The following is a 20,853-nucleotide window of genomic DNA, read 5'->3' on the forward strand; positions in this document are numbered from 1 at the left end:
TCTCTAACATTTTCTAGGTATTTCCCTTTGCTCATATAGTGTCTCATCTGAAGATATGCAATGTACTAACCCTCTGCAGTTTGCAGAAGACTCTATTGACAGTATAATCACAGAGAACTAAAGAATCTGTTTCTTCCTGCAAACTCAAACCATTTATCCATAGGGCCTATGAGACAGCCTTTGTTGGTTTGCTACTCTTTGTACAAAGGCAAAAGATATGCAGGAAGATGTTAACCTCGCAGTACTCAGAAAAATGTTTTCATTGTCTGAATTGGGTTATATTTTCAGAAATTGAATGCAAGCTGATCTAAGTTGAATTGTAGTCAATGAGTTGCCCTACCCACCAAAATATATCTATTAAAGCTGTATTATTTGAACACATAATGCCTTTTGTGCTCATAAAGGTGGAGGGATATACACAAGCAAAATAGCTTCCAAATGTTTTTATTTTATCTACAGTTTAAAATTGAGACCATAGTACATTTTCCTTTTGGTATAACACTAAATTTTCAATATTTTTTTATAATGCTAAAAGTTCAGAAAACTTCTGCTTGGATTAAAACTTACTATAGAGTTCCTTTTCCTTGCGTCTTCACAGGCTCTTCATTAATTCATGCTTAAAATTCAAGGTTTCCTGAAAGATGATTTAAATTTCCATAGTTGTATGGCTATAGCTTGTACCTTCCTGTAGGTGCATGCAGTTGTCAGGTGAGAATTAGAAAGGCTGGAATGGCAGATCCGTGAGTCTTTGAGATACTGACTTTATTCTGATAAGAAGTGATAGATTTCTTCATGTGGAAAGCAAATGATGGTTGATAAATAGATCATTATGCGAGTGCAGGTGAGCAGAAGGGCAGTGTTTCAGGAGCAGCCCAAGCTGTGTGGGTTACAGTGTTGGACTTAGTGACTTAATGGGAAAGACCTGTTCTGTGCTGTTGCTTGATGTATGTGCCATGTAAATAAGTCCTTTGAAAGTCCTTTTTCTGTCTTGGAAATAGAGGAATGGGAATTGGACCTCTTTTAGGAGCAGTGATATGCTAGGTTATTCCTGTGCTGTGTAGGATATTGGAGTGCTGTAGTAATCTTCAGGACTGTTTTTCAAAAGTGATTCCTGTGAACAATATGAGAAGTTGAGTACTTTGTCCCAACTGGTGTGGGAATGATAATGCTGTCTTTGATCTTCATATAAAGAGTAAGAGTCAGTATGCTGGAATATCTCCTTTATTTCCAGTTCATGTCATTGATTTCTTGCTGTGGAAAAGTCCCGTAATCATGATTGCATTTTTAACCAGGGAAGACCAAAAAAGGAGCAGGAAGATTGTTTGCTCTCATATATGAGCAGTGCCTGTTGCAGGTGGGTACTTTTGTAGGATGTCTTTTCTTGACATATGAAAAGTAAATGTTAGTAAAAGAAACCTGTGAGACCAACTTATGTGTCTGGAAGGGCAGTTTTGCTGATTTCTGGTATTTCGTTTGGAAGGTCATTCCTGCTGCTCTGTTTACTGCCTCATTATGCCTTCAACAAGGAGCCGTGTGCTGACCTTTGAGGGCAGTCCAGGTGGACAGAGGAGCAGGAGGAAATGCTTGTTTGTTATCTGCACTAACTGGTCCCATATGAGGAACTGCTGGTTTGTTGAAACATGGGAGTATTGCCAAATTCCTTGGGGAAGAAGCATAAGAGGAGCCTTCAAATGCAAGACAAATCTCTCTGACACGTGGCCGTTAAATAATTAATTTCCCCAAAGGGTTTGAAAAGAACGTTTCAAAACACTGACTACTGTAGATCTGTATTTGTGTTAAACCCATTGTACTAGTGAGGCTGGCTTTGTTCCACACACTGTAACTTGGAGAGAAGAAGCTGTGTTGTAGACAGATTATGCCAGGATAAAAGACGGAAAAAAGCTGTGAAATTAAATGTTTGAAGTGTACAGCTGTTTTGGTTTTTTCTGAAGGGAGGGTTGCTTTTAACTTGCAGCATGGAGATAGTTTAAAAGGAATAGTGGCTAAAGAAATGAACAAAACTTGTTTCTGAGTTTCTTCACCCTCTAGCTCAGGACTGCACTAGAGAAGGCATCATCTATTGAAATATCTTGTTTCAGGAATACATATGCTGACTTAAAATTTCTTTTTCTCCTGAGGAAAAATCATGTTTTACATTTTGTGGGTGTTATGTTAGAAAGGGAGAATCTATTTGATTAAACTTGAATGATCAGTGTGTGTTTAGAGAGGGAAGACAATACGGGAATAGGAGCCAGAGCGAACCTGGAAAGCGAGGTGGTGTGCCAGTACACATGCAGTAATTGGAAGGCTCATACCCAGATCAACTGCTGGCTCAAATAGCAGAGACATGCCTTAATGTATATTTTAACCACAAGGTTTTGGTTCCTCTATTATAGCGTCTGTGAGAAAAGCCCATTCTGGCTTTCAGTGTACCTTGAAGGTTTCTGCACTTAAGATCATACATTAAATCTGATTCTGATCTTGGTTCCCAAAGCAATTTCAGCTTGGCTGTTTTACATCCTAACTTGGCCATATTAAACTGCCTGTTGTTTATTTGTCTTGTGTGTTTCACCTGAAAACACTGATGACACTCCATCAAAAAGGATGAATCACCTTTTCATCAATAGTGTTTTGTTGTCTTAATTCTGTAAGAAAATTAAATGAACCATGTTCATGGAGCTGAGGCACAGCAAGCAGCAGAACGTTGTGTAATATCAGCCTTCAAAATTACAGCCATAGAGTTTTAATAAAGCAATGTATTTTTCACTTACTACACTAGCCACTTTATGCACATGTACATGCAGGTTTTAATTCTATGACTAAGCAAGCATTGAGGCTGAATTGCAAATAGATTGACAAGAAGATCAAAGCAAAGATAAACCTTTAGCTTTGTAACAGGCGTGATGATTCTAATCCTTATTTTGTGTAACTCAGCATGGTGTAACAGTGACTGCACTGGAGATTATTTTTATTCCAGTGTAGGATCTGGCCAACTAACGTAAATGTTAGTGTATGTTTGAGGGAAACAAAAAAAAGTGAGGGAAAAAAATCTGTGTACCATCAGTCTTCAGTTTGGTTTTTAAATCTGTGATTTTTATCTTGAAGTTATGTTGACAAATTAGTAAGTGTTGGGAGGAGGTGGTTGTTACCTCTTTAAAGTGGAAGCTTTCTTTGGATACTTTAGTATTCGAAATGGCACATTTATGAAGTGTTCCTCTTAGCATATCATTCCTTGCCAGTCGCTCTGTATAGTGCATAACTGCCTTTGAGCAGTTGTCAGTGAGCTTCACTTTCAGCAACTGGTGTGTACCCAGTGCTCTATAAAAGAACACTGCCTTGTGTACTTGTCTGGGGACTGTTTCTGTACACTGCATACCCTGCCTGAGCTCTCTGCATCTAAAAGGTGAGCAGTGGACTCTGTGACCAGCGTAGGGCTCCTTCTGTCCCTGCCCATCTAGGGATGGTAGATGAAACCATCCTTCCTGTCCACATTCCTTGTTGTGTGGGCTTTTTTAATAAATGGCCAGCTCTGATTTGAAGAAAAAAAAGAGAAGTGTATTTTAAAACAGTGTTTGAATCTTGGTTTAGATTTATTTTTTCTTTGCTGTTTCTTAGTTAAGAGCAGAGAGACACTTCCTCTTCAGTTTTGGGGCTGGACCCTCAGTAGAAGAAGCTCTACTGTTTCTCTTCAAGAGTATGTACCTCTTGACAAAGGTCATAAATCAAAATTCCTTGCTGAACTTTGAGATCTGTTTGCTTGCCTTACTGCATTACTATGTCAAGGAGCAATCTGATATGCTGCAACACTTGGAAGACTGTGCATTGAGTTCTCCCCTGTGGAAACCTCCATGCAAGCTTTGTCCCACAGAGCCAGGCTGTTGGAAGAGCCTTTGCATGCCATCTGGTTGAAGTGTCGTCTCACGAGCTTCTCAGTCACACCCTTGGCAGGCAGAAAGAAATTGTAAGGAAAGATGCTCACAGCAACCTAGGTCGTGAGTGATTTCTGTCCTTCAGCTGACATTTTCTTCCACTGCTGTTGGCTTATGTGGCAGTTCCACTTGGAGAAGAATTTGAATGGGTAAAAAATACACCACTTTCAAGTAAAAAGCCCCTAATGAGACAGGACTGGAGTACCTCAAGCTCTTCGTGTCCGTTCTGGGTTCTACTGTGGTGCAAGCAGTTGCAAAGACAATGAAGCAGCAATATTGATAACAGAGGAGGTTATTGTCTAAGCCTTCAAATACAATCAGTAAATTCAAATACTAAGAAGTGTTTATTTGCACTGGTGTTCTGCTTTCCAGCTTTTTAGGCAAGATTTTAGAGAAGTTCTAAGTGCCTGCAGAGAACCTCAAAAACCTCTGGCACAGTGCCAGCAGGCAACCTCACAACTGTGCAGTCTGCCTTTGATGGGTCTGATATCGCAACCAGAACTGATGTTGTTACTGTGCTTCTCTTAATTCTGAGTGGCTGAAGTCCTGTGAGAAGTCCAATCGACCATCAAGAAGAGTTGTTTTTAAAAAGCTCTAGGTCTTCCTTAGGCAAAGAGCAAGCGTGAGCCTGCATGAGTTAAAAGGAGAGTATTTCAATCCATTGTAAATCAGAAATGTGTATGGCCTAGAGGGTGAAAAGAGGATAATTTGCCTCCATTGTTTTGCAAGCTGATAAATACTGCATCCAAGTCAGTAGGTCACATGGATCTTGTTTTGAGAAAGTTGAGGCAATAAAGGTGGAAAAGATAATTCAGAAAGGAATTTTCTAGCTAAGGTCAAGGAAATCACTGACTCTTGTGATAGGCCGTCTTTTTTGTTCTGTGATTTCTCTACAGTTTTCATCAGTTTGTCATGGAATAAAGTTCTGGTACCTGGTATACTTAATGTAATATTGTAACCCCTGCTTAAATCTTGAAAAATTTCCCGTTATTTTTCTTGTGATTCTGTTGTGCTAGAAATACTGTCATAAAGTTGACAGAAATATCAACAGTGTGTATGCTTCTGATCTTGTGATGCCTGTCTACTCCTGACATCTGCATGCCTTGTTTGTGTGATGGATCTTTATTTTGTTACTGCTCTGACAAGTCAGATTGTGCCTTTTAAAAGAAGCAATAACTATTTCTCCTGTACCTACTTGAAATGGTGTGTCTGCCTGCTACCCTTCATAATTTGCAAAGCATTGAATAGGAAAGTGTCTTGGGTTATTAGAGAAGCACAGCCTACCTTTTGTAGCTGCCAGAGGTCTTTTTGGAAACCTGAATCAACGAGTGTAAACTTGGAGCCAGTTGATGATGCAAGGTTTCCATGTACCATGTAAGCTAAACCTCTGTTTCATAGGAAAGTTATTCAACACAAATAGTTCTAAGAATACCACACAGTTGCAGCAGACATGAAAAAGGAAGAAGCTGGTTACCTCTTTGCACAGAATTTCTGCAGTGTGTTTTTTGTGGATATCCTTTCAGTCTGAGCAGTGAGAGGTTGGGCAAGTGAGTGCCTTTACATTCTCACCAGCTGGAGCACACAAGCTGCAGGCTGTCTGAGCAGGTTGCAATGTTCCACCAGTGGATTAATTTTCTGAAAGCTTTGAGGAAATAGGAATGTAAGCACAACCAAACTAAATGTGAACCGAGAGGCACTGATGTCCTTAGGTGTGGTGTAATATTGTTGTATGTAATATTGTTGGATATGTCTGTCTTAACAGAATGTGCACTTTCTGATGTGTATTCAATTCTTTGATAAGAAAAGGTGGGAATTTTTGTAAATTTATATATTTGGATAACATTATCTTGAGGGGTTACAGACTGAACCCAGTAGAAGAATCACAGCTTGATACTTGATAGGTATATCTGAACTGTAGTAGTTTATTTTTAATTCATGAAAGCCATTTGTTTGATTTGTAGTTTCTGACCTTATTGTCTCTCTAAAGAACATTTTGTGAAAGTCACTGATAGGGATTAAGAAGCTAAAATAAGCACTGGGACATAGTTCTTGTCTCTCAAGACCTCATGTGATGAGATGCTGTAAGATTACAGGCAGAGACAGGGAATTCAGAGAACGCAAGTGAAAAATGAGTGATGGTTTTGTTCTGAACAGTGTTCTCAGTGATAAAGGTTCCGTGGTTATTCACCATTAACTCTGATGATATAATACAGGTACTCAGTCAGCTTTTTGTTTCCATTATTGAAATTCAGATAGAATATCTTGTGCATAAGAAGACTAAGTAGAAGCTATCTGCCGTGGCTTAAGTCTAAAAATAGTTTGTACTATATCATTTCTAGTAATATGTAGATGTTTCTTTTGAGTGCACTAGTTATCTGAAATCAAAAGTAAGTATTACTTGAAAAGTACAGAAATGTTAGAAGCCATTATCCCCAGTTTTCTTGTTCTGCTGTTCTGCGGAGATTAGTTTCCTCTTTTTTATTTATTTACACCTCTGTGAAATGTATCTCTTGTTAACTAGAGGCTTTATTTAAAAACACTACAGATTTTGTTAGGATTTAAATTACCTTTTTTCGGTTTCATAATTAAATACACTTTTCTAACAGTTTGTGCTGGAGATTGCTTTCTCTAGCAACTGTTAGTTTTTTTATCATTAGTCATTCTTCTCAAAGATAAATTCGCATCTCTTCTTGTCAGTAGCTGAAAATACAGGTTAAAGATATCGATGGCATGGATTTAGAGCAGCAAAAATAACAGGATTTTCTCTCTTGTTCTGAAATGCTTTCTTTCTAAAGCCCAAATTCTTGATTTTTGATTTGCACCTAAGGAGGATAAACTTGCTATATATAGAAATTAAGGCTATTGAAAAACTACATGCTAGAAGGAGAGAAATTATGTGAAAATAGGGCTTCTTCCTAAATATGTGGATTAAACATGATTCACTTGAGTCAGATAACTTTCCTAATGTTAAGATGATCTAATTAGTACATATAAGTAATGCACATGGCAAAAGAACCCCAGTCACACCTGTGCACGTACTGTAGTCCTAAGAAAGTATGAGTCCTGAGCGTGAACAATGTTGATTGTCCTATAATTACAGAAACATTAATGACATCTTATATCAAAGAGGCCAATTGTGATTGAATAAATACAACTTAAGACTGACATCTATTGACTTAGTTTATATTTGCTTCTTTGGATACTCAATTTTTCAGATCCTGGCCCCCTGGAAGGTGATTTTTCAACTGAGAACTCCTTTGGGAAGGGTTTCTGGATGGTGCTGCCCTGCTTAAAGAGAAGCCTTTGCTTATTACTGTCTTCCTCCTTGTCCAGTGAATGCTCGTAGTAGTGTTTCTCAATCTGCAGTGTGTTTCTCAAGCAGTGATGGCAGAGAGGAGAGAGATCTGTTTGGAAAATCTCACTTTTTTTTAATTAGAGGAAATAGGACTAGAAAGAAGCTCCTGTACCATTGAAGTAAATTCATAGTGTTTCTAGCAGCAGAATAATGTGCTCTTTTTAAGATGAATCTTAATTTATAAAACTGTTAAATATTTTTAATCTGTGAAAGTGATTAGAAAAAGCTTCAGAATATCAGATACCTGTGTTTTCAGTCACTTTAGACACAAAGGTTCTTGTGTTAGTAGTATTAAGCTTAAATTGTTCTTTTTCTGTACCATTAACTTTCCGCATCCATAAGCCATATTCACAAGGAGAAACCCAACCCTCTTCCAGAATTTGCTTGATAGCTTGAGTGAGCCAAACTTTTCTACTTTCAGGTCATCCCGATAGCCCTGTTCTGCCTCTGCTTTGTTTCAGCGTTTCCTTCCTGAGTGTGGATGTCAGGTACTGATGTGCTGGCCCAGAGATTCTCTCAGTGGTGCAAAGCGCCATTCCCTTGTCTCCAGGAACAAGTATCCTGATGCCATCTTTTTCCTTCTTAGAGCTGCATAATATGAATGGAGCAGAAACTTTCAGTGGGAAGCGAATATTCCCAGATATCTCTCTTATCTGTCATTTCCGAATTATGAGGCTCTATTTTTATTAGTTCTGTAAGATATGCGATGATCTGTCCTATCAAAATTAATTCCATTCCTTTTACCCTACCTCTCAAGGTCATTTGATTTTTAACTTTGTTCTGACTTTGTATCATCCACAAAGTTTATTAATAGCAATTTCTTTTATTGTACTATGTGAATGGCTTGGTATTGTCTGGGTGTATTAGATTTGAAGTCTCTTTTTTTCCCTGCCCTTCTGGTATCAGCAAATTCCTTGAAAAGAAACTGTAGAAATTCAAATGGCAAGTACTGATGGCAAGTACGTGTTCATACATTTGGTGTTTTATAAGAGCAGATTTGTAACCACTACATAATTATTGGATTTGATTTTTTTTGAGTATCAATTTAAGATGGCCCTTGCTTGTGCTTAATATAGGTCACCCTGTCCTCATTTAAGCTTCTGTTTTGGGATTTCGACAGCAATATGCCACCCTCACCATCAAAATGAGAACTGGAGTAACATCATATGCGCTGTTCATTTAAGCTGTCATTGCTTCAACAACTTCATCAGTGGGATACAGAAGTTAATCCTTGCACACTCCCCTGGGTAAGGCGTGTTGCAGGGTCATACTTGATGAAGGCATGGCAGGAGAGAGTTGTATGATGGATCAGGTGGTGTTTTGCTTTGTCCAGAGTGAGTCTGTATCCCAGAATATGAAAGTTGTTTGGTTGTCTCTTTAGAAAGTGGTTGCTGTGCAAGCCCAAACTAACTGGTAAGGGCTATCGATTGCCGCATTAGTGAACACTGTGGAACACTTAATACCTTATTTTAAGTTGTTTCTCACTTGCTCTTTTCATGTTTGTTCTCCCAGCACTCATCTCTTCTGCCTTTCTGTGCTTGTACAGATGAATGTACTAGACTTCCTGGCTTGTGTATATGAAATACGGAATAATTTAATAAAAAACATAATCTAATATTCACGGAAACCTGACACCAGCTACTGCTTACTAAGATGCTTCCTTCTACTAAGGACGGAGCAAAAGTTTTCATGATACTTCTTATGTACATTTCTTATTCAGAAAGTCTGCTTCATAGTGCAGACCTTGCATAGCAGTAGTGACAGAACAACTTGAGGCATACTTCTCCAGAATGCCTTCTGCATCCTCACAGGCCACCTCAGCAGAACGTATGACTGATGTGCATGCCAGAAACCTATGTTAAACTTCAAGAAGGTGGTGTAAATCCTTCGTTATTTACTTTAGGAATAGTTGAGTGCAAATAGCAGTCAAGATAGTGGATGGTTCTTGTTGCTTAAGAGAGACAAGTCTATGCAAGCTAGAAGAGTTGGTTACTGCTGTTAAATTAGTACTGACATCTGGAGCCCCGCTGCCTTTTGTGAGGGCAGTGGAGATGACTTGTGTGAAGTGCTATTTCTTGAACAGTATGAAGTATTATGACAGAAACTGCCTGTCCTCATGGTTAACAGGAGGCTGTAGCATATCTGATGTTCACTGTTAGGGATGATGATGTCTGATTGGCTGAACACAGTTGGGACAGGGTTAAGGAAAGTGGATAATATAAGTGGTTTGCAGTCCAAACGTATTGTTTTTATTAGACCAGTTGACATACAGGGAAAACAGTAAAGGATTTGCATACAGAAATCCTTTTTCAGGCTTAAAACACAAATTGCAATATTTAGTTTAAATTCAGGTTGAGAACAGCTAATTGAAGGTTGATTTATCTATTTGTCCATTTAGCCTGTCAGAGGAAGGAGAGTTGGTACATATGTATTTAGGGAGAGTAGGGATACAGAACAGAGAATGACAAAATTGTCTATGGAACACTAATGTATGTTGGAGGTACACAGGCATTATGGAGGTGACAGATACAATACTTCATAATCATCCTTTCCAACTATCTTCTGACTGGTTTTAGTATATTATAGTGTAGAATTTCCTTGAGAGGAAGCAGAAGTTACTCATATGAATCTACCAACATGGAAAACATGCATGTATGCTCAGGACAGATATATGGTGTTTCTTCTTCTCAATTAACTTTCTACTGTAAGACCATCAGTAACTCCTTCCCAAAAGCTTCTTGGGGATCCCTTGCTAGCTGGAGCTGGTTGGTAGCTTCTGTGCTTTGTTTTCAGCTGAAATGAATGGTTTTGTCAAGTGACTAGGTAGGGACAGTATTTCTTAAAGATATGCAGGTTTAAAATTAATAAAACCTACAAGTAGACCAAGGATGCATGAAGAAAAAATAATTTTTGGGATGTATGTGTGTAGGAAAAAGCTTAAAAGAAAGTATTGAAACAAGACTAGTATTCCTTTTGCACAGTGACTTGCAGTGAATGAACTGTAACCAATTTTTTTTGCTAAGCAGTTCCTCTGTGGTGCTGTTCCTGCACACTGTAGAAAAAGCTTTATTGCTTTGTGTTCTGAACAACAAGAAACCGCATCTAGAAGAGATGCGACTGCCTGATTTCACGCCTATACAAAACAAATGTTGGTGTCATAGGAACTTACCAGCTGTTTGTCGGTACTAACTCCTTTGATCAGTACATGATATACTGTCCTCAGTCATTTGTGGCAAAAGTAGCACATTGCCTGTGTTGGAATATATGATTTTTGAAGAAAAGTACATAAAATAATTTCCTGCAAGCTAATGCTGAAATGAATGGGACTTGGAACCTGTCTATATGAAAGGGCTGTACTGTGCTTATCTTCCTTCTTGCAAGCACACCCAGTAACTTACTGTGATGGATAAGGAATTAAAAGTCATCATTTCTGCTTTCTTCACTGTTAATGACTTCTGTCCCTAAAAGCGCAGCCATGTAGTTAACTGAAGTGTTATTCAGGGGAATTGCTTACACGATCTTCCACGGAGACTTGTGCAAAAATCTCCAAAACCAGACCTGTAGCCAACAGAGAAGGGGTTTCTTTGTTTTTCTTTTGAAATTTATGTGCACGATTCCTCATATACCCTCCCTGCCATCAGCCACCTACTTTTTGCTGCAAGACAACTTTAAGGGAGGAGAAAAGAAGTCCAAAGATATCAGTGACTGTACCACCAGCTCTGGTAAATGTTGGGGTGGGGAATGGGTGGTGGCAGCACAAAGGAAAGAGGGGGCTGGATTTTGGTTTTTTTCTTCTGTTTAAACCGGTCAACTTCAGCATTTTCCTACAGCTTGATGACCAGGACCTCTGTCTTGGATTGAACCAGATTACTCCATTACACCTCATTGGTGGTCACACGCACACCTGGATGTGTTGCTCACGTAGAGTAAAGAATGGAAGGGAATCTGCTTGATGCTGAAGAACTGATGCCTTGTCTGACTGGGCTCCCTGAATGACCTCCCCTTCATCTTGGGGAAGTGAGAAAGGCATTGCTTGATTTAAGAGCTGCAGTTGTTTTTTTTTCCTAAGAAGTACTTTTTGTTCACCCTCACAGGAAATACCTATATGCTTTTTTGTAATAATCAGTTAAATTTAAATTTTTTTCCTGTAGTCATTTAGTAATGTTCCAGCTCTGAGCTCCAGTTTCATGTATCTAATCAGTGCAATCTTATAGCAGAATTCCTGCCTTCAAGTTTTCCTGCAGCTCCTGTAGAGGAAAAGAAACTGGAGACCAGAAATAAATGCCTGGTCAGGTTAGTGAAACACTAGAATAGCCTGTGTGAGGAGACTGTGGAATTGTCAGTACTTGGAAGTATTTTGAAAACCTTTTATGGAGCTTCATGATTAGTAAGTATAGTAGGTATCACTCAGGGGTTTAACCCTGTCTGTGGTACACAGAGGGCTTTTGAGTAGTCCAGGGAAGATACAGACTTGCTTTTTTTAGTTACCTGTAGACTTAATTAATTCTGTGAAAAATGTTTAGGAAGTACACCTGTAGTCTGAAAATCTGGAAAGGTAGTGAGTTATTATTGTATGTCATTCTTACATAGACAGACATGAACTAGACTATGCTGTCTGTCACTCTATGTTTAGCCTTATTTTTGCATTTTTTAAAATGCTTTCCCCAGTCTTCCATGCAATGTACTCATTCATCACACAGCCATTCATCCTGTCTGGTCTTCGAAATGGTGACAGCTTGCCCACTTGTCTTGCTTATATTTGTATTGGAGAGCTTACTATGCTTTTACCATATATTCCCATAAGGATTTTCTAAATTCTTTTTCTTGGTGTTGCCTTGATACGTAGGTTAAAGAAAATTATGTCATGCAGGTACATGGCGTACAAAGAGTTACAGTTCTGTAGCTCTTAAAACAAGTTACGCACTTGAGATCTTCAAATGATTGCACTTATTGTGTCAATAAATAAGTATGTTTTAATTACATTTTAAAACAGGCAATTTATAGTTAATCTTGTAAGCAAGTGTTTTCATGGCTTATCACATAATCACAGAATGGATAAGGTTGGAAGGAACCACAGTAGGTGATCTGCTCCTTATCAAGAATAGTTAGGTAAAGGAATTAGTAACAACTTCTACAGAAGAACAGTGATAACTGTTTTAATGACTCATTCTTGAAAACTTTGGGGTGGAAGATAACAAGTCTCAATAAACTCTGTGTTTCCCTTCTTCCCTTAATTTTTTTTTTTTCATATAACCACTTATAGTTCACGTCTGCCTTGGAGATGTTTCCTTTCTAGTTATTTCTTTAGAAGTGCAAGCATTGAAGCAGTTCAGATTTGTGCAGTGAAGGGCTAGGAAACTACTCTTGCAGGAGGTAGAGGCTGTTTCATGTAGCAGGATGAGAGCCTTTTTTTATTTCAGAAAGGTAGAACAACTCAAAATTCCTAACCAGACAGAGTATCCATATTAGACGTTTGAAGTCGTTTTCTCCCTGCCATCAGCTTCTTCTAAGCTAGTTGTAATGTGCTGCAAGGACTCTGCCTTCAAAGCAGGGAGTAGAGATTTCAAGTTCCTTTGATTTTTCTCCTTCCTTTGCATTAATTCTTTGAAAGTGTCACTGAAGGAATTACTTTGAAAGGTAGGAACCCTCATGATGTCGTTGAATATGAATTTACCAGCTCAATTGTGATGCTGAAACTCCAAACCCTCATCAAAGGGAGGGTCTTAGACCAGTCCTGGATGGGAGCAAGAGAATCTTTTTTCCCCCTGTACAGTTGATTTCTACTTGCAATGTTATGACTGGAGTACAAAGAGGAGGAAACTTCCTCTGATCATCTGTACTGTGAAGGAGGAAAGAAGCATGTTAAGAGCTTAGAAGCTGGCAGATGGTATTTTAAATACAGAGGTGTTCAATGCCGCCTTTGTGTTTCTGCAGCAACTGCCTGAACATATCAGTGGTACATGGCATGTGAGGTGAGGAATAGGGACTTATTTCTGCAGTATGTATTCAAACAAAAATCCTGCTTATGTGAAACCTGAAGAATCAAACCGCTTCTAGAAATATTTTTACCTATGCTTTTTTGGAATATAGTTGAGACTGAAAATATGTAATGTATGCATGTGGCACACCTATAGTGAGATTCATGATATATTACTGGGTTTGTTCAAGTTCCTTGGAAAAAGACAAAATAAATAAAAAATCCACACTTGAAGTGGAATGGCTTTTCTCAGGTAAAGTTGGCTTTTTTGTCAACAGAGTGGAGGAGCGGAGGGCTTTTATTTCCAGTATAAATGCAGTAGAAAGCTATGCCCTTGGAAAGATGTAAAATTGTGAGTATGTTTCATAAGGCAGCTCTTAGCGGGGGAAATCTGGAAGGTATATGTTTCTATATCTTCACAGCTGTCTCGGTTTGAGACAATTTGGAGGGGTAGAGACCTCAGATGGAGGTCTCCTTCCTCCAGTACCCCTGGTTCTCTCCAACAGAGAGAGAGAGAGAGAGAGAGAGAGAGAGAGACATGCCCAGATGTAAGTGAAAAAAATAATGCTAAATAATACTGATAATACTGATAAAACCAGAAAAATTCCCAAGCTCCCACCCACTGGAGCAAAACAAGATCGTGGCCAGCCTCCCCCCACCCGTTAAAACCTGGCAGGAATAGTTTGGAGGGTCAGTGCTGGAATGAGGCTGCAGAGCTGGTACAGCCAGTTGGAGCGGGGCTGGAACTGGAAGGACTCACAAGACACCCGCTGGATCCAGCGATGAGACTTGGTCACTGCAGCTCTGATGGTGGTTGTAGTCCTGATCTGTTGAGGTGATGGTAGAGGCCTGGGTGGTAAAAGTCCCATGGAGTGAGGGAAGGAAACCCTCGACCTCCTCAGTGAAGTCCCTGTGGTGTTCTATTGGGCTCAGGGTAGGTGGGAATGCCTCTGGTGAGTTCTTCATTGGATGATTAATACTGGATCACGGGACATTTTAAGAGTCTTTGACACCTTCTAAGCACAGGTGGATCCATTATGGTCATCATGGTGAATATCTTCAGGCCATTTGAGTGAACTGTCCTGATGTCTCCCCAGGAGGAGTTATCATAGGTGAGTCATTTGTGTAAGGACACAAATAGCCTGAGGTGGCAGGTGTGCACACCCTGTCAGTCATCAGCCTTCCAGTCTTTTCACAGTGGTTGATACATTCTTCTCCCAGGAGAGTAGCACTTAAGTCCTCCCTACAGTCTAAATTAGTAGGCATATTTGGAGAAAAGAGAAAAGATGGATATCAGAGTCTTTGTGTAACCCAGGACAAGCTGTCTTTGGCTTTATTGGGAAATTAGTTTCCAACCAGTGAAATCTGCCATTGCTCAGTAAGCGTATGGCAGTTTAGGTCTCACTCTGCATCTGTGACGATTGTTTTGATGCATAATAGCATGCATTGAGTAATCTGTACTCCTGCTGTGGTAGTAGTTACCTGCCCTGATTAGAAACAAACAGATGGACTGACAAGTCAGTCATTAATCTGTACCATAAACATGCTTTTATCATATTAAGGTAATGTTACTTGAATAGAGATTGTTTGTTAGCCTGGCTGTAACACTTAGGTAAAATTCATTCATGTCATTTATGTTCTCTACTGTACAGCACAATGTTGTCCAAGAGCTTCAGACAATTAATTTTGTTCATGATGACTGAAAATGTAGATTACTTGTTCCTTGCTATTTTCTGGTTTTGGTCACCAGTAAGGGACCTAAATTGAAAGAAATTCAGAAGTGTTTCCAAGACTGACCTGGTTTTGATCTTTCCTGAAGTGAATGAGGATTTGTGGTGCTTTCAGCTTGTTTTGAGCCAGGGGAGCATCCTTCCAGCCTCATTCTTCCAGCAGAGGCATTCGTACGGCACAGCTCTGCTCTGAGAAGGAGATACATTTCATTTACCAAAGAATAACCCCTTGCATTAGACCTCTGCTTTTGTTCAGAACTTTTGTGATAGCTTTGAGAGGAAACAAATGTGTCCCTTAACTCCTCTGCAGTCTTGACAGACAGCTCTCATTTAGTGCCGTGGTGCCCTCATGGTACCCCCAGCTCAAGACATGGGTTGCTTGAAGAGAGCCATTGCTTTCAGTTTTCCTTTTTCCGTCTCCATGGAGATAGAGCTCTCCGAGCTTCTTGGCTTTACTGACTCACTTTAACTTCCTGTGCCCCAGACCAGAAAGATTTCTCTAAATATAAAGGTTTGATTCACAAATCTTGTGGTTAGACTTACAGTTCCAAGCAAAACAAATACAAAGCCTACAATACAAACCTATGCTTGATAATGGGATAAGCAGATGAAATGTATATGATTGTAACTAGGTTACTGCTGAGAAACCACTCTTCAGCTTGTAAAAGGTAGCTGTGTTTTCAGCAGTCCTCATTACGTGTTCTTCATTACAGCCGTTTCATTGCTATGTGCTGTTGAGGTGACTGATGTTTTCAACATGATACTAATTTTTGGCTTTGTATATACTATGTACATTCATATATTTCTTGGTTTTTATTTCAGAGATGGTGATGTTGCTGGAATGGTGGTCAGGCACCGATTGCACCCTATACACTGATCCAGAGAGTTACCACAAGTATGGGAAGGAGAATGCCATTGTAATCCTTAATCACAACTTCGAAATTGACTTTCTCTGTGGATGGAACTTTTGTGAGAGATTTGGGGTCCTGGGGGTGAGTTTATTTAGCATTTAAAATAAATTACTTCTTCTTGGATGTGGAAAAAACATCCAAAACAAGTTATGTGTGTTTTTGAATGCTAACAGATCTGCACTTGAATTTCACCCACCACTGTCCAGAATTAGAGATGAATCTAAAGCAGTACAGTTCAGGTATGTGGAGTACTGAAACAGAATTGCTTGGGCACAGAAATTTTAAAAACGTTGCAGTTAAAACTGATGAAGGAGATTTTTTTTTTAACCTGTGGAGGTCCTTACAGTTACTTCTCTCTGTGTGTTTGCTAGGTTCATTGTGCTGCAGAAAGATGAGCTGTTCCATGATTCTTTCCCAGTAAATTATAGAATTTGTTTGCTTTTTCCAGTGTAGTCTTACAAATCCACAGGTAGAGTTTGAGTGATGTAGCCTGCCTCTCTCAGAATGAAAGAGCAGCCATCTCAAGTGAAAGCAGTAACCAGCTTATAGCTAGTAAGAGATGGAGGAGGAATGAGTTACCCGTGGTTGAATACAGTCACATTAGGCTAAGAGTTAAGTGTGCATTTGTTTTTAGGGTTGCCTTTTTGTTTCCCCTGCCAGATCATGGGGATGATACAAGGCCCCCATCTAAATTAGCCTAACTTAATTTTTAGGTGGTGACTATTCTCTGTCTACAAAGGATTTATCTAATAGTTCCTCCCTCCTAAAAAGAAAGACTAATACCTCATTTTGGCAGTCTTCTGCAGCATCCTTCTAGTTTTGATGCTGGCCACTGTCAAAAGTCCTGACCTTGGATTCTGCAAACCTATGATTTTTTTATGGCCTTTCCTTTGAGCTCTTTGCATTTTCTGGAAATTTATGCATCACTTCAGTCACTTTCAAATTGCAATAATGGCAGTTCTGTTAAAAAAAAACCCCAACAATCTAAAAGGGGACCTTAAAAGTAGAGGATAATGAACCTAAGCATTACAGGCCCTGCATGTCACCAAAATGGCTGTTAGATCCTAATTACTGAAGAACTATTCTGCTGTAATGTCTAGGACTTGAGCAGAGAGCTGGAGGATGGCATGGTATAGCAGGAGATATAGGGAAACTTGTTCCTGGCAAGCAGATGTACATGCAAAATCCGGCCCCTGTCTACGTGTTCATTATACAGTGGTGTTTTAGTATAGTCTGTCTAATTTTGTAAGCCTCATGACCTCAGTTCTCTAAATAAAGCTGTGTTTTAAAGGGTCAGGTGCATCTTCAGAAAGTACCAATGTAGAAAATGAAAGAATTGTTTCTCTACAAAGTAGTAGCAGCCTACAAGGTCAAAAAAACCTTGTTTTTTCATTGGTGCTCTGTAGTTGGATTGAATCTCACTAGCTGTAATTTTTTTTCATAGTTTTCCAAGTTAATCAGGATTCTGTTTTAGTCTTTGTTGTTCCCTATGCATAAGAATACCACAACATAGAAGGATAACTGCATTGCACTAACTGAAAGTATTTTTTCCTTTTTTTTGATGCTTACAGTTATTACTCAGTTTGTGTTTATGCTAATCTTAGGATTCTCTAAGGAACTGATATATGTTGATTTTTTTTCTTTTTTTTTTTTGGTTTAAAAATCTGTTGCAGTCTTGAGTAATATACTGTGGTTTTACTTCCCGGAAACCGTTCCAAGAAGAAGTAGTTCCTATGTGCTCTCATTTGCATACATGTCTTTACTCAACAAAGCAGTTCATTTCCCTGTTGGGGCAACCAGCTGAGGTTCATCTTAAGCCAGGTTAAGAAAAAAATAAAAGGAAAATGCTACACAATCAGTTCTCCTCATTGTATTGTCTGTGTTGTTATACTGGAACTTGGTTTGGGGCAGTGCAGGGGGTGACGAATATGCAGGGATAGGGAATATAGGTTGGTTTGACTTAGTGCTGCCTTACATCGATTTCCAGAGCATGATGTGGCACCACAATTAGAAACCATGATGTTGAGGGCTGATGTTTAGAAAAAGGAGTTAGAGGAAAAAGGCAAGTGTCCAGGCAAGATGTCTAAGGTGTTCCAGCCTCCAGTGTTTTGTGGCTCAGCAACTTTGTGAGCCGATGGGTGTTTATATTTAATGATGTTTAATTGTAGACTCCATTAAGTTTCTGTGCAAAGTTTAGGTATCTGCCAACACCTTACTCAGCTGATCTCATGTCCGCTGCTGCTGAAAAGGAAATCTTGCACATGTTGTCTCCTGCATCTGTTCTGTTGCTTCTCTGTTCTGTTTTGGCATGTTTCAGATACCCTTTCTCTCTCTTTTCTGCCTTAACTAATCCAATGAAGAAAGGAGAGATGCCTGGGGAAGGGGGAGAGGGAGACGACTAAGATGACTTCAACTTTGAGCTGAAGGAGTTGGAAGTAGTTGTGCTTGGCTGCAGCAGGCAGACAGACAGAATGGCTTTGTTGTGACATTCAGCTGTACCCTGTTGCCCTGGCAGATAATGGCAATGCTCTTAACAGTGTCACATGCATGTGTTCAAACTTTCAGCGTTTTACAGCTTGAACTTTTATTAAATCAAGCCATTAAATGTTGTAATTTTTTGCTTAGTTCTTGTGGTTTAACCATCCAAGCAGCTGAACACCATGGATTCACTTCCTCACTCCCTGTTCCCTGTGGTTTGGGGGTCAGAAATGGGAGATAAAATTTGTGGGTTGAGATGGAGTTTAATTGGACAGGAAAAGAAGGGACAAAAATAATGATGATGGTAAAAGAGTCAGAATGTACAAAACAAATGATGCACCACACTCCAGTTGCCAAGCAGCAGCCCCCAGCCAACTTTCCCCCTAGTTTATATTTCACATTATATAGTGTGAAATATCCCTTTGGCTAGTATGGATCAGTTGTCCTACCTGTGTCTCTTTCCAGGTTCTTTTGTCCTCCAACCCACTCTCTGACAGAGTGGTGTGAGAAGCTGAAGAGTCCTTGATGTAGTGTAAACACCGCTTAGCAACAACTAAAACATCCACATGTTATCAACATTATTCTCATTCTAAATCCAAAACACAGCTACTGGGAAGAAAATTAACTCTATTTCAACCACAACCAGGACATTGTTTTTGTTTATCTGAAAACAGTATTAAGCTTCCTTAAATGTCTCTTGCCCCTTCTGTCCCCAAAAGAAAAAAAAAAGTCCCTTTTCCTTTTAGGTTTTAACTATGATATGAAAACTGCCCCGCCTGGTCTTAGTTGCAACATTCAGTCTGTTTGTTTTTCTGCTCCATCTGTTGTATCTCTTCTCTGGTACTGGCTTTCTCCTTATAGCCAAATTACCTTAATCTTAACAGGTTTATAAAGCTCTATCAATGTGGCTTTGTTTTTATCAGTGTTGGTTTAGGGAATTTTTTTGCTGTTTTTGGGGGGTGGAGTAAGAATGGCATAGTCTGTTGCCTGTTGTTTTTAGGTTTGTGAACCTGAGTGTTCTTCTGAGGACTCAGATCTCTACTTTTATGACATGAGGTTCTCGGCTTTCATGAAGGGTTTTTTTAATTGGCTCTGGAAGAAAATTTAGCAAAAAAACCCAAATAAGGTGCTAAGAATTTGAGGAGTGTGCATGGAGATGAGGAAGGGGAAAGAATGACAATTCTAATATTTGTTTTACTTTTAATTTTTTTTTCTTTAATTTTTTTGGAACACCCATTGAAAATTCTAGGAGGTACCAGATTGACAGTACTGAGTGAGAACCAGAGACCTGTTCATTAGTAGTGGAGAAGGAGAAACCCACATGAAGAAGCAGTTTTATGCTTGCTTTTACTCTTACAAGTTATTATCTTGCTAGTTTATGAATGTATAACTGTGCAATATCAAACCTTACATGATTTTTTTCATTGTTGTTGGAAAATAGAAGAAGGAAGCAGAGACAAAAACTAAGAGCAACAGGGGTTTCAGGAAAACCTGCATTGGACCCAAACAATCAATCACTTACATCTATATTCCACTTGTGGGTTTTTTTGTGAAGGGTTCTTTGGGTTTTGTTTTCATTCCTTGGCACTCATCAGCCACATTTCCACCTCTTTGTGCTGCCAGACCTCAGTTTTGTGTGCAGGAGGAGGGGTATATAAGGGTCCTTGATGCCAGGTCAGCATCATGCTGCCATAGGCAGCATAGATGTCCATGGGGATGGCTGAATCCTGCCTCTGTGTGACACACAGGTGGCTGCAACAAGCTGTGAGGGAAGGAGGAGCTGGGCTGCCAACTTGATTTTCTGTAGAGTTGGAAACAGCATAGCCCCAACAGGACACAACTTTGTCCACACCAGTGTTTCCTAATAAGAGACAGGGCTGTTACTGTGATCCTGAGCCAGGGTGACTATGATGGTTGTGTTGTGGGTGCTCTGCTTTTCCGCCCCATGCTGGTGCGATGGCTGGGGGGATGCTAACTCTGATGTCTGTGTTTTGCTCTGTTGTGTAATAGAAGCATGGACTTGGTGACAGGTCCCTGCACTCTGCTGTGCCCTTCCCATTTCCTGCCTGTGACATTCCAGTCCTTGGATTTATCTTCTTAGTGGTGGACAACCTAGCTACTGTATCACTATTTAAATATATTAGTAGCATTTAGTCTCTTCAAAGGATGTTCCTAACCATCCCACTGAAAACAGACCTACTGTGAATCAGAAATGAAACTCAGGATAGAGGCATATTCTGAGGAGGGAGGTGTTACTCAGGATTTTTACCAAAAGCACTTTAATATGCTCCCTGCCTGGATTGGCTGCTTCACTGCTTGATCTAATTAAGCAGTGATAAATTGCTTTTCTAGTAATTTAATAACCTTTTTTCTGAGATGAAGACATTAATAATGGCAAAAACTGCCCGTGCTTTAAGGCTAAACGTGCTGGTTTTTCTATTTATCTTCTGGTTTCTTTAGTGTTTCAAGTTAA

At 39.4% G+C, this 20,853-nt stretch overlaps 1 protein-coding gene across 1 annotated transcript in view; it reads left to right on the plus strand.

The window, feature by feature from the left end:
• AGPAT4 (1-acylglycerol-3-phosphate O-acyltransferase 4) overlaps positions 1-20,853 on the plus strand; it is a 73,550-nt gene that overhangs the window by 22,826 nt on the left and 29,871 nt on the right. The window contains exon 3 of the mRNA XM_017813702.1: positions 15,814-15,983. Within this exon, the coding sequence (XP_017669191.1) occupies positions 15,814-15,983 (170 nt within the window). The remainder of the gene's footprint in view (positions 1-15,813; positions 15,984-20,853) is intronic.

This window comes from Lepidothrix coronata, unplaced genomic scaffold (genome assembly GCF_001604755.1).
Source record: "Lepidothrix coronata isolate B3197 unplaced genomic scaffold, Lepidothrix_coronata-1.0 Scaffold42, whole genome shotgun sequence".
Lineage (NCBI taxonomy): Eukaryota > Metazoa > Chordata > Aves > Passeriformes > Pipridae > Lepidothrix > Lepidothrix coronata.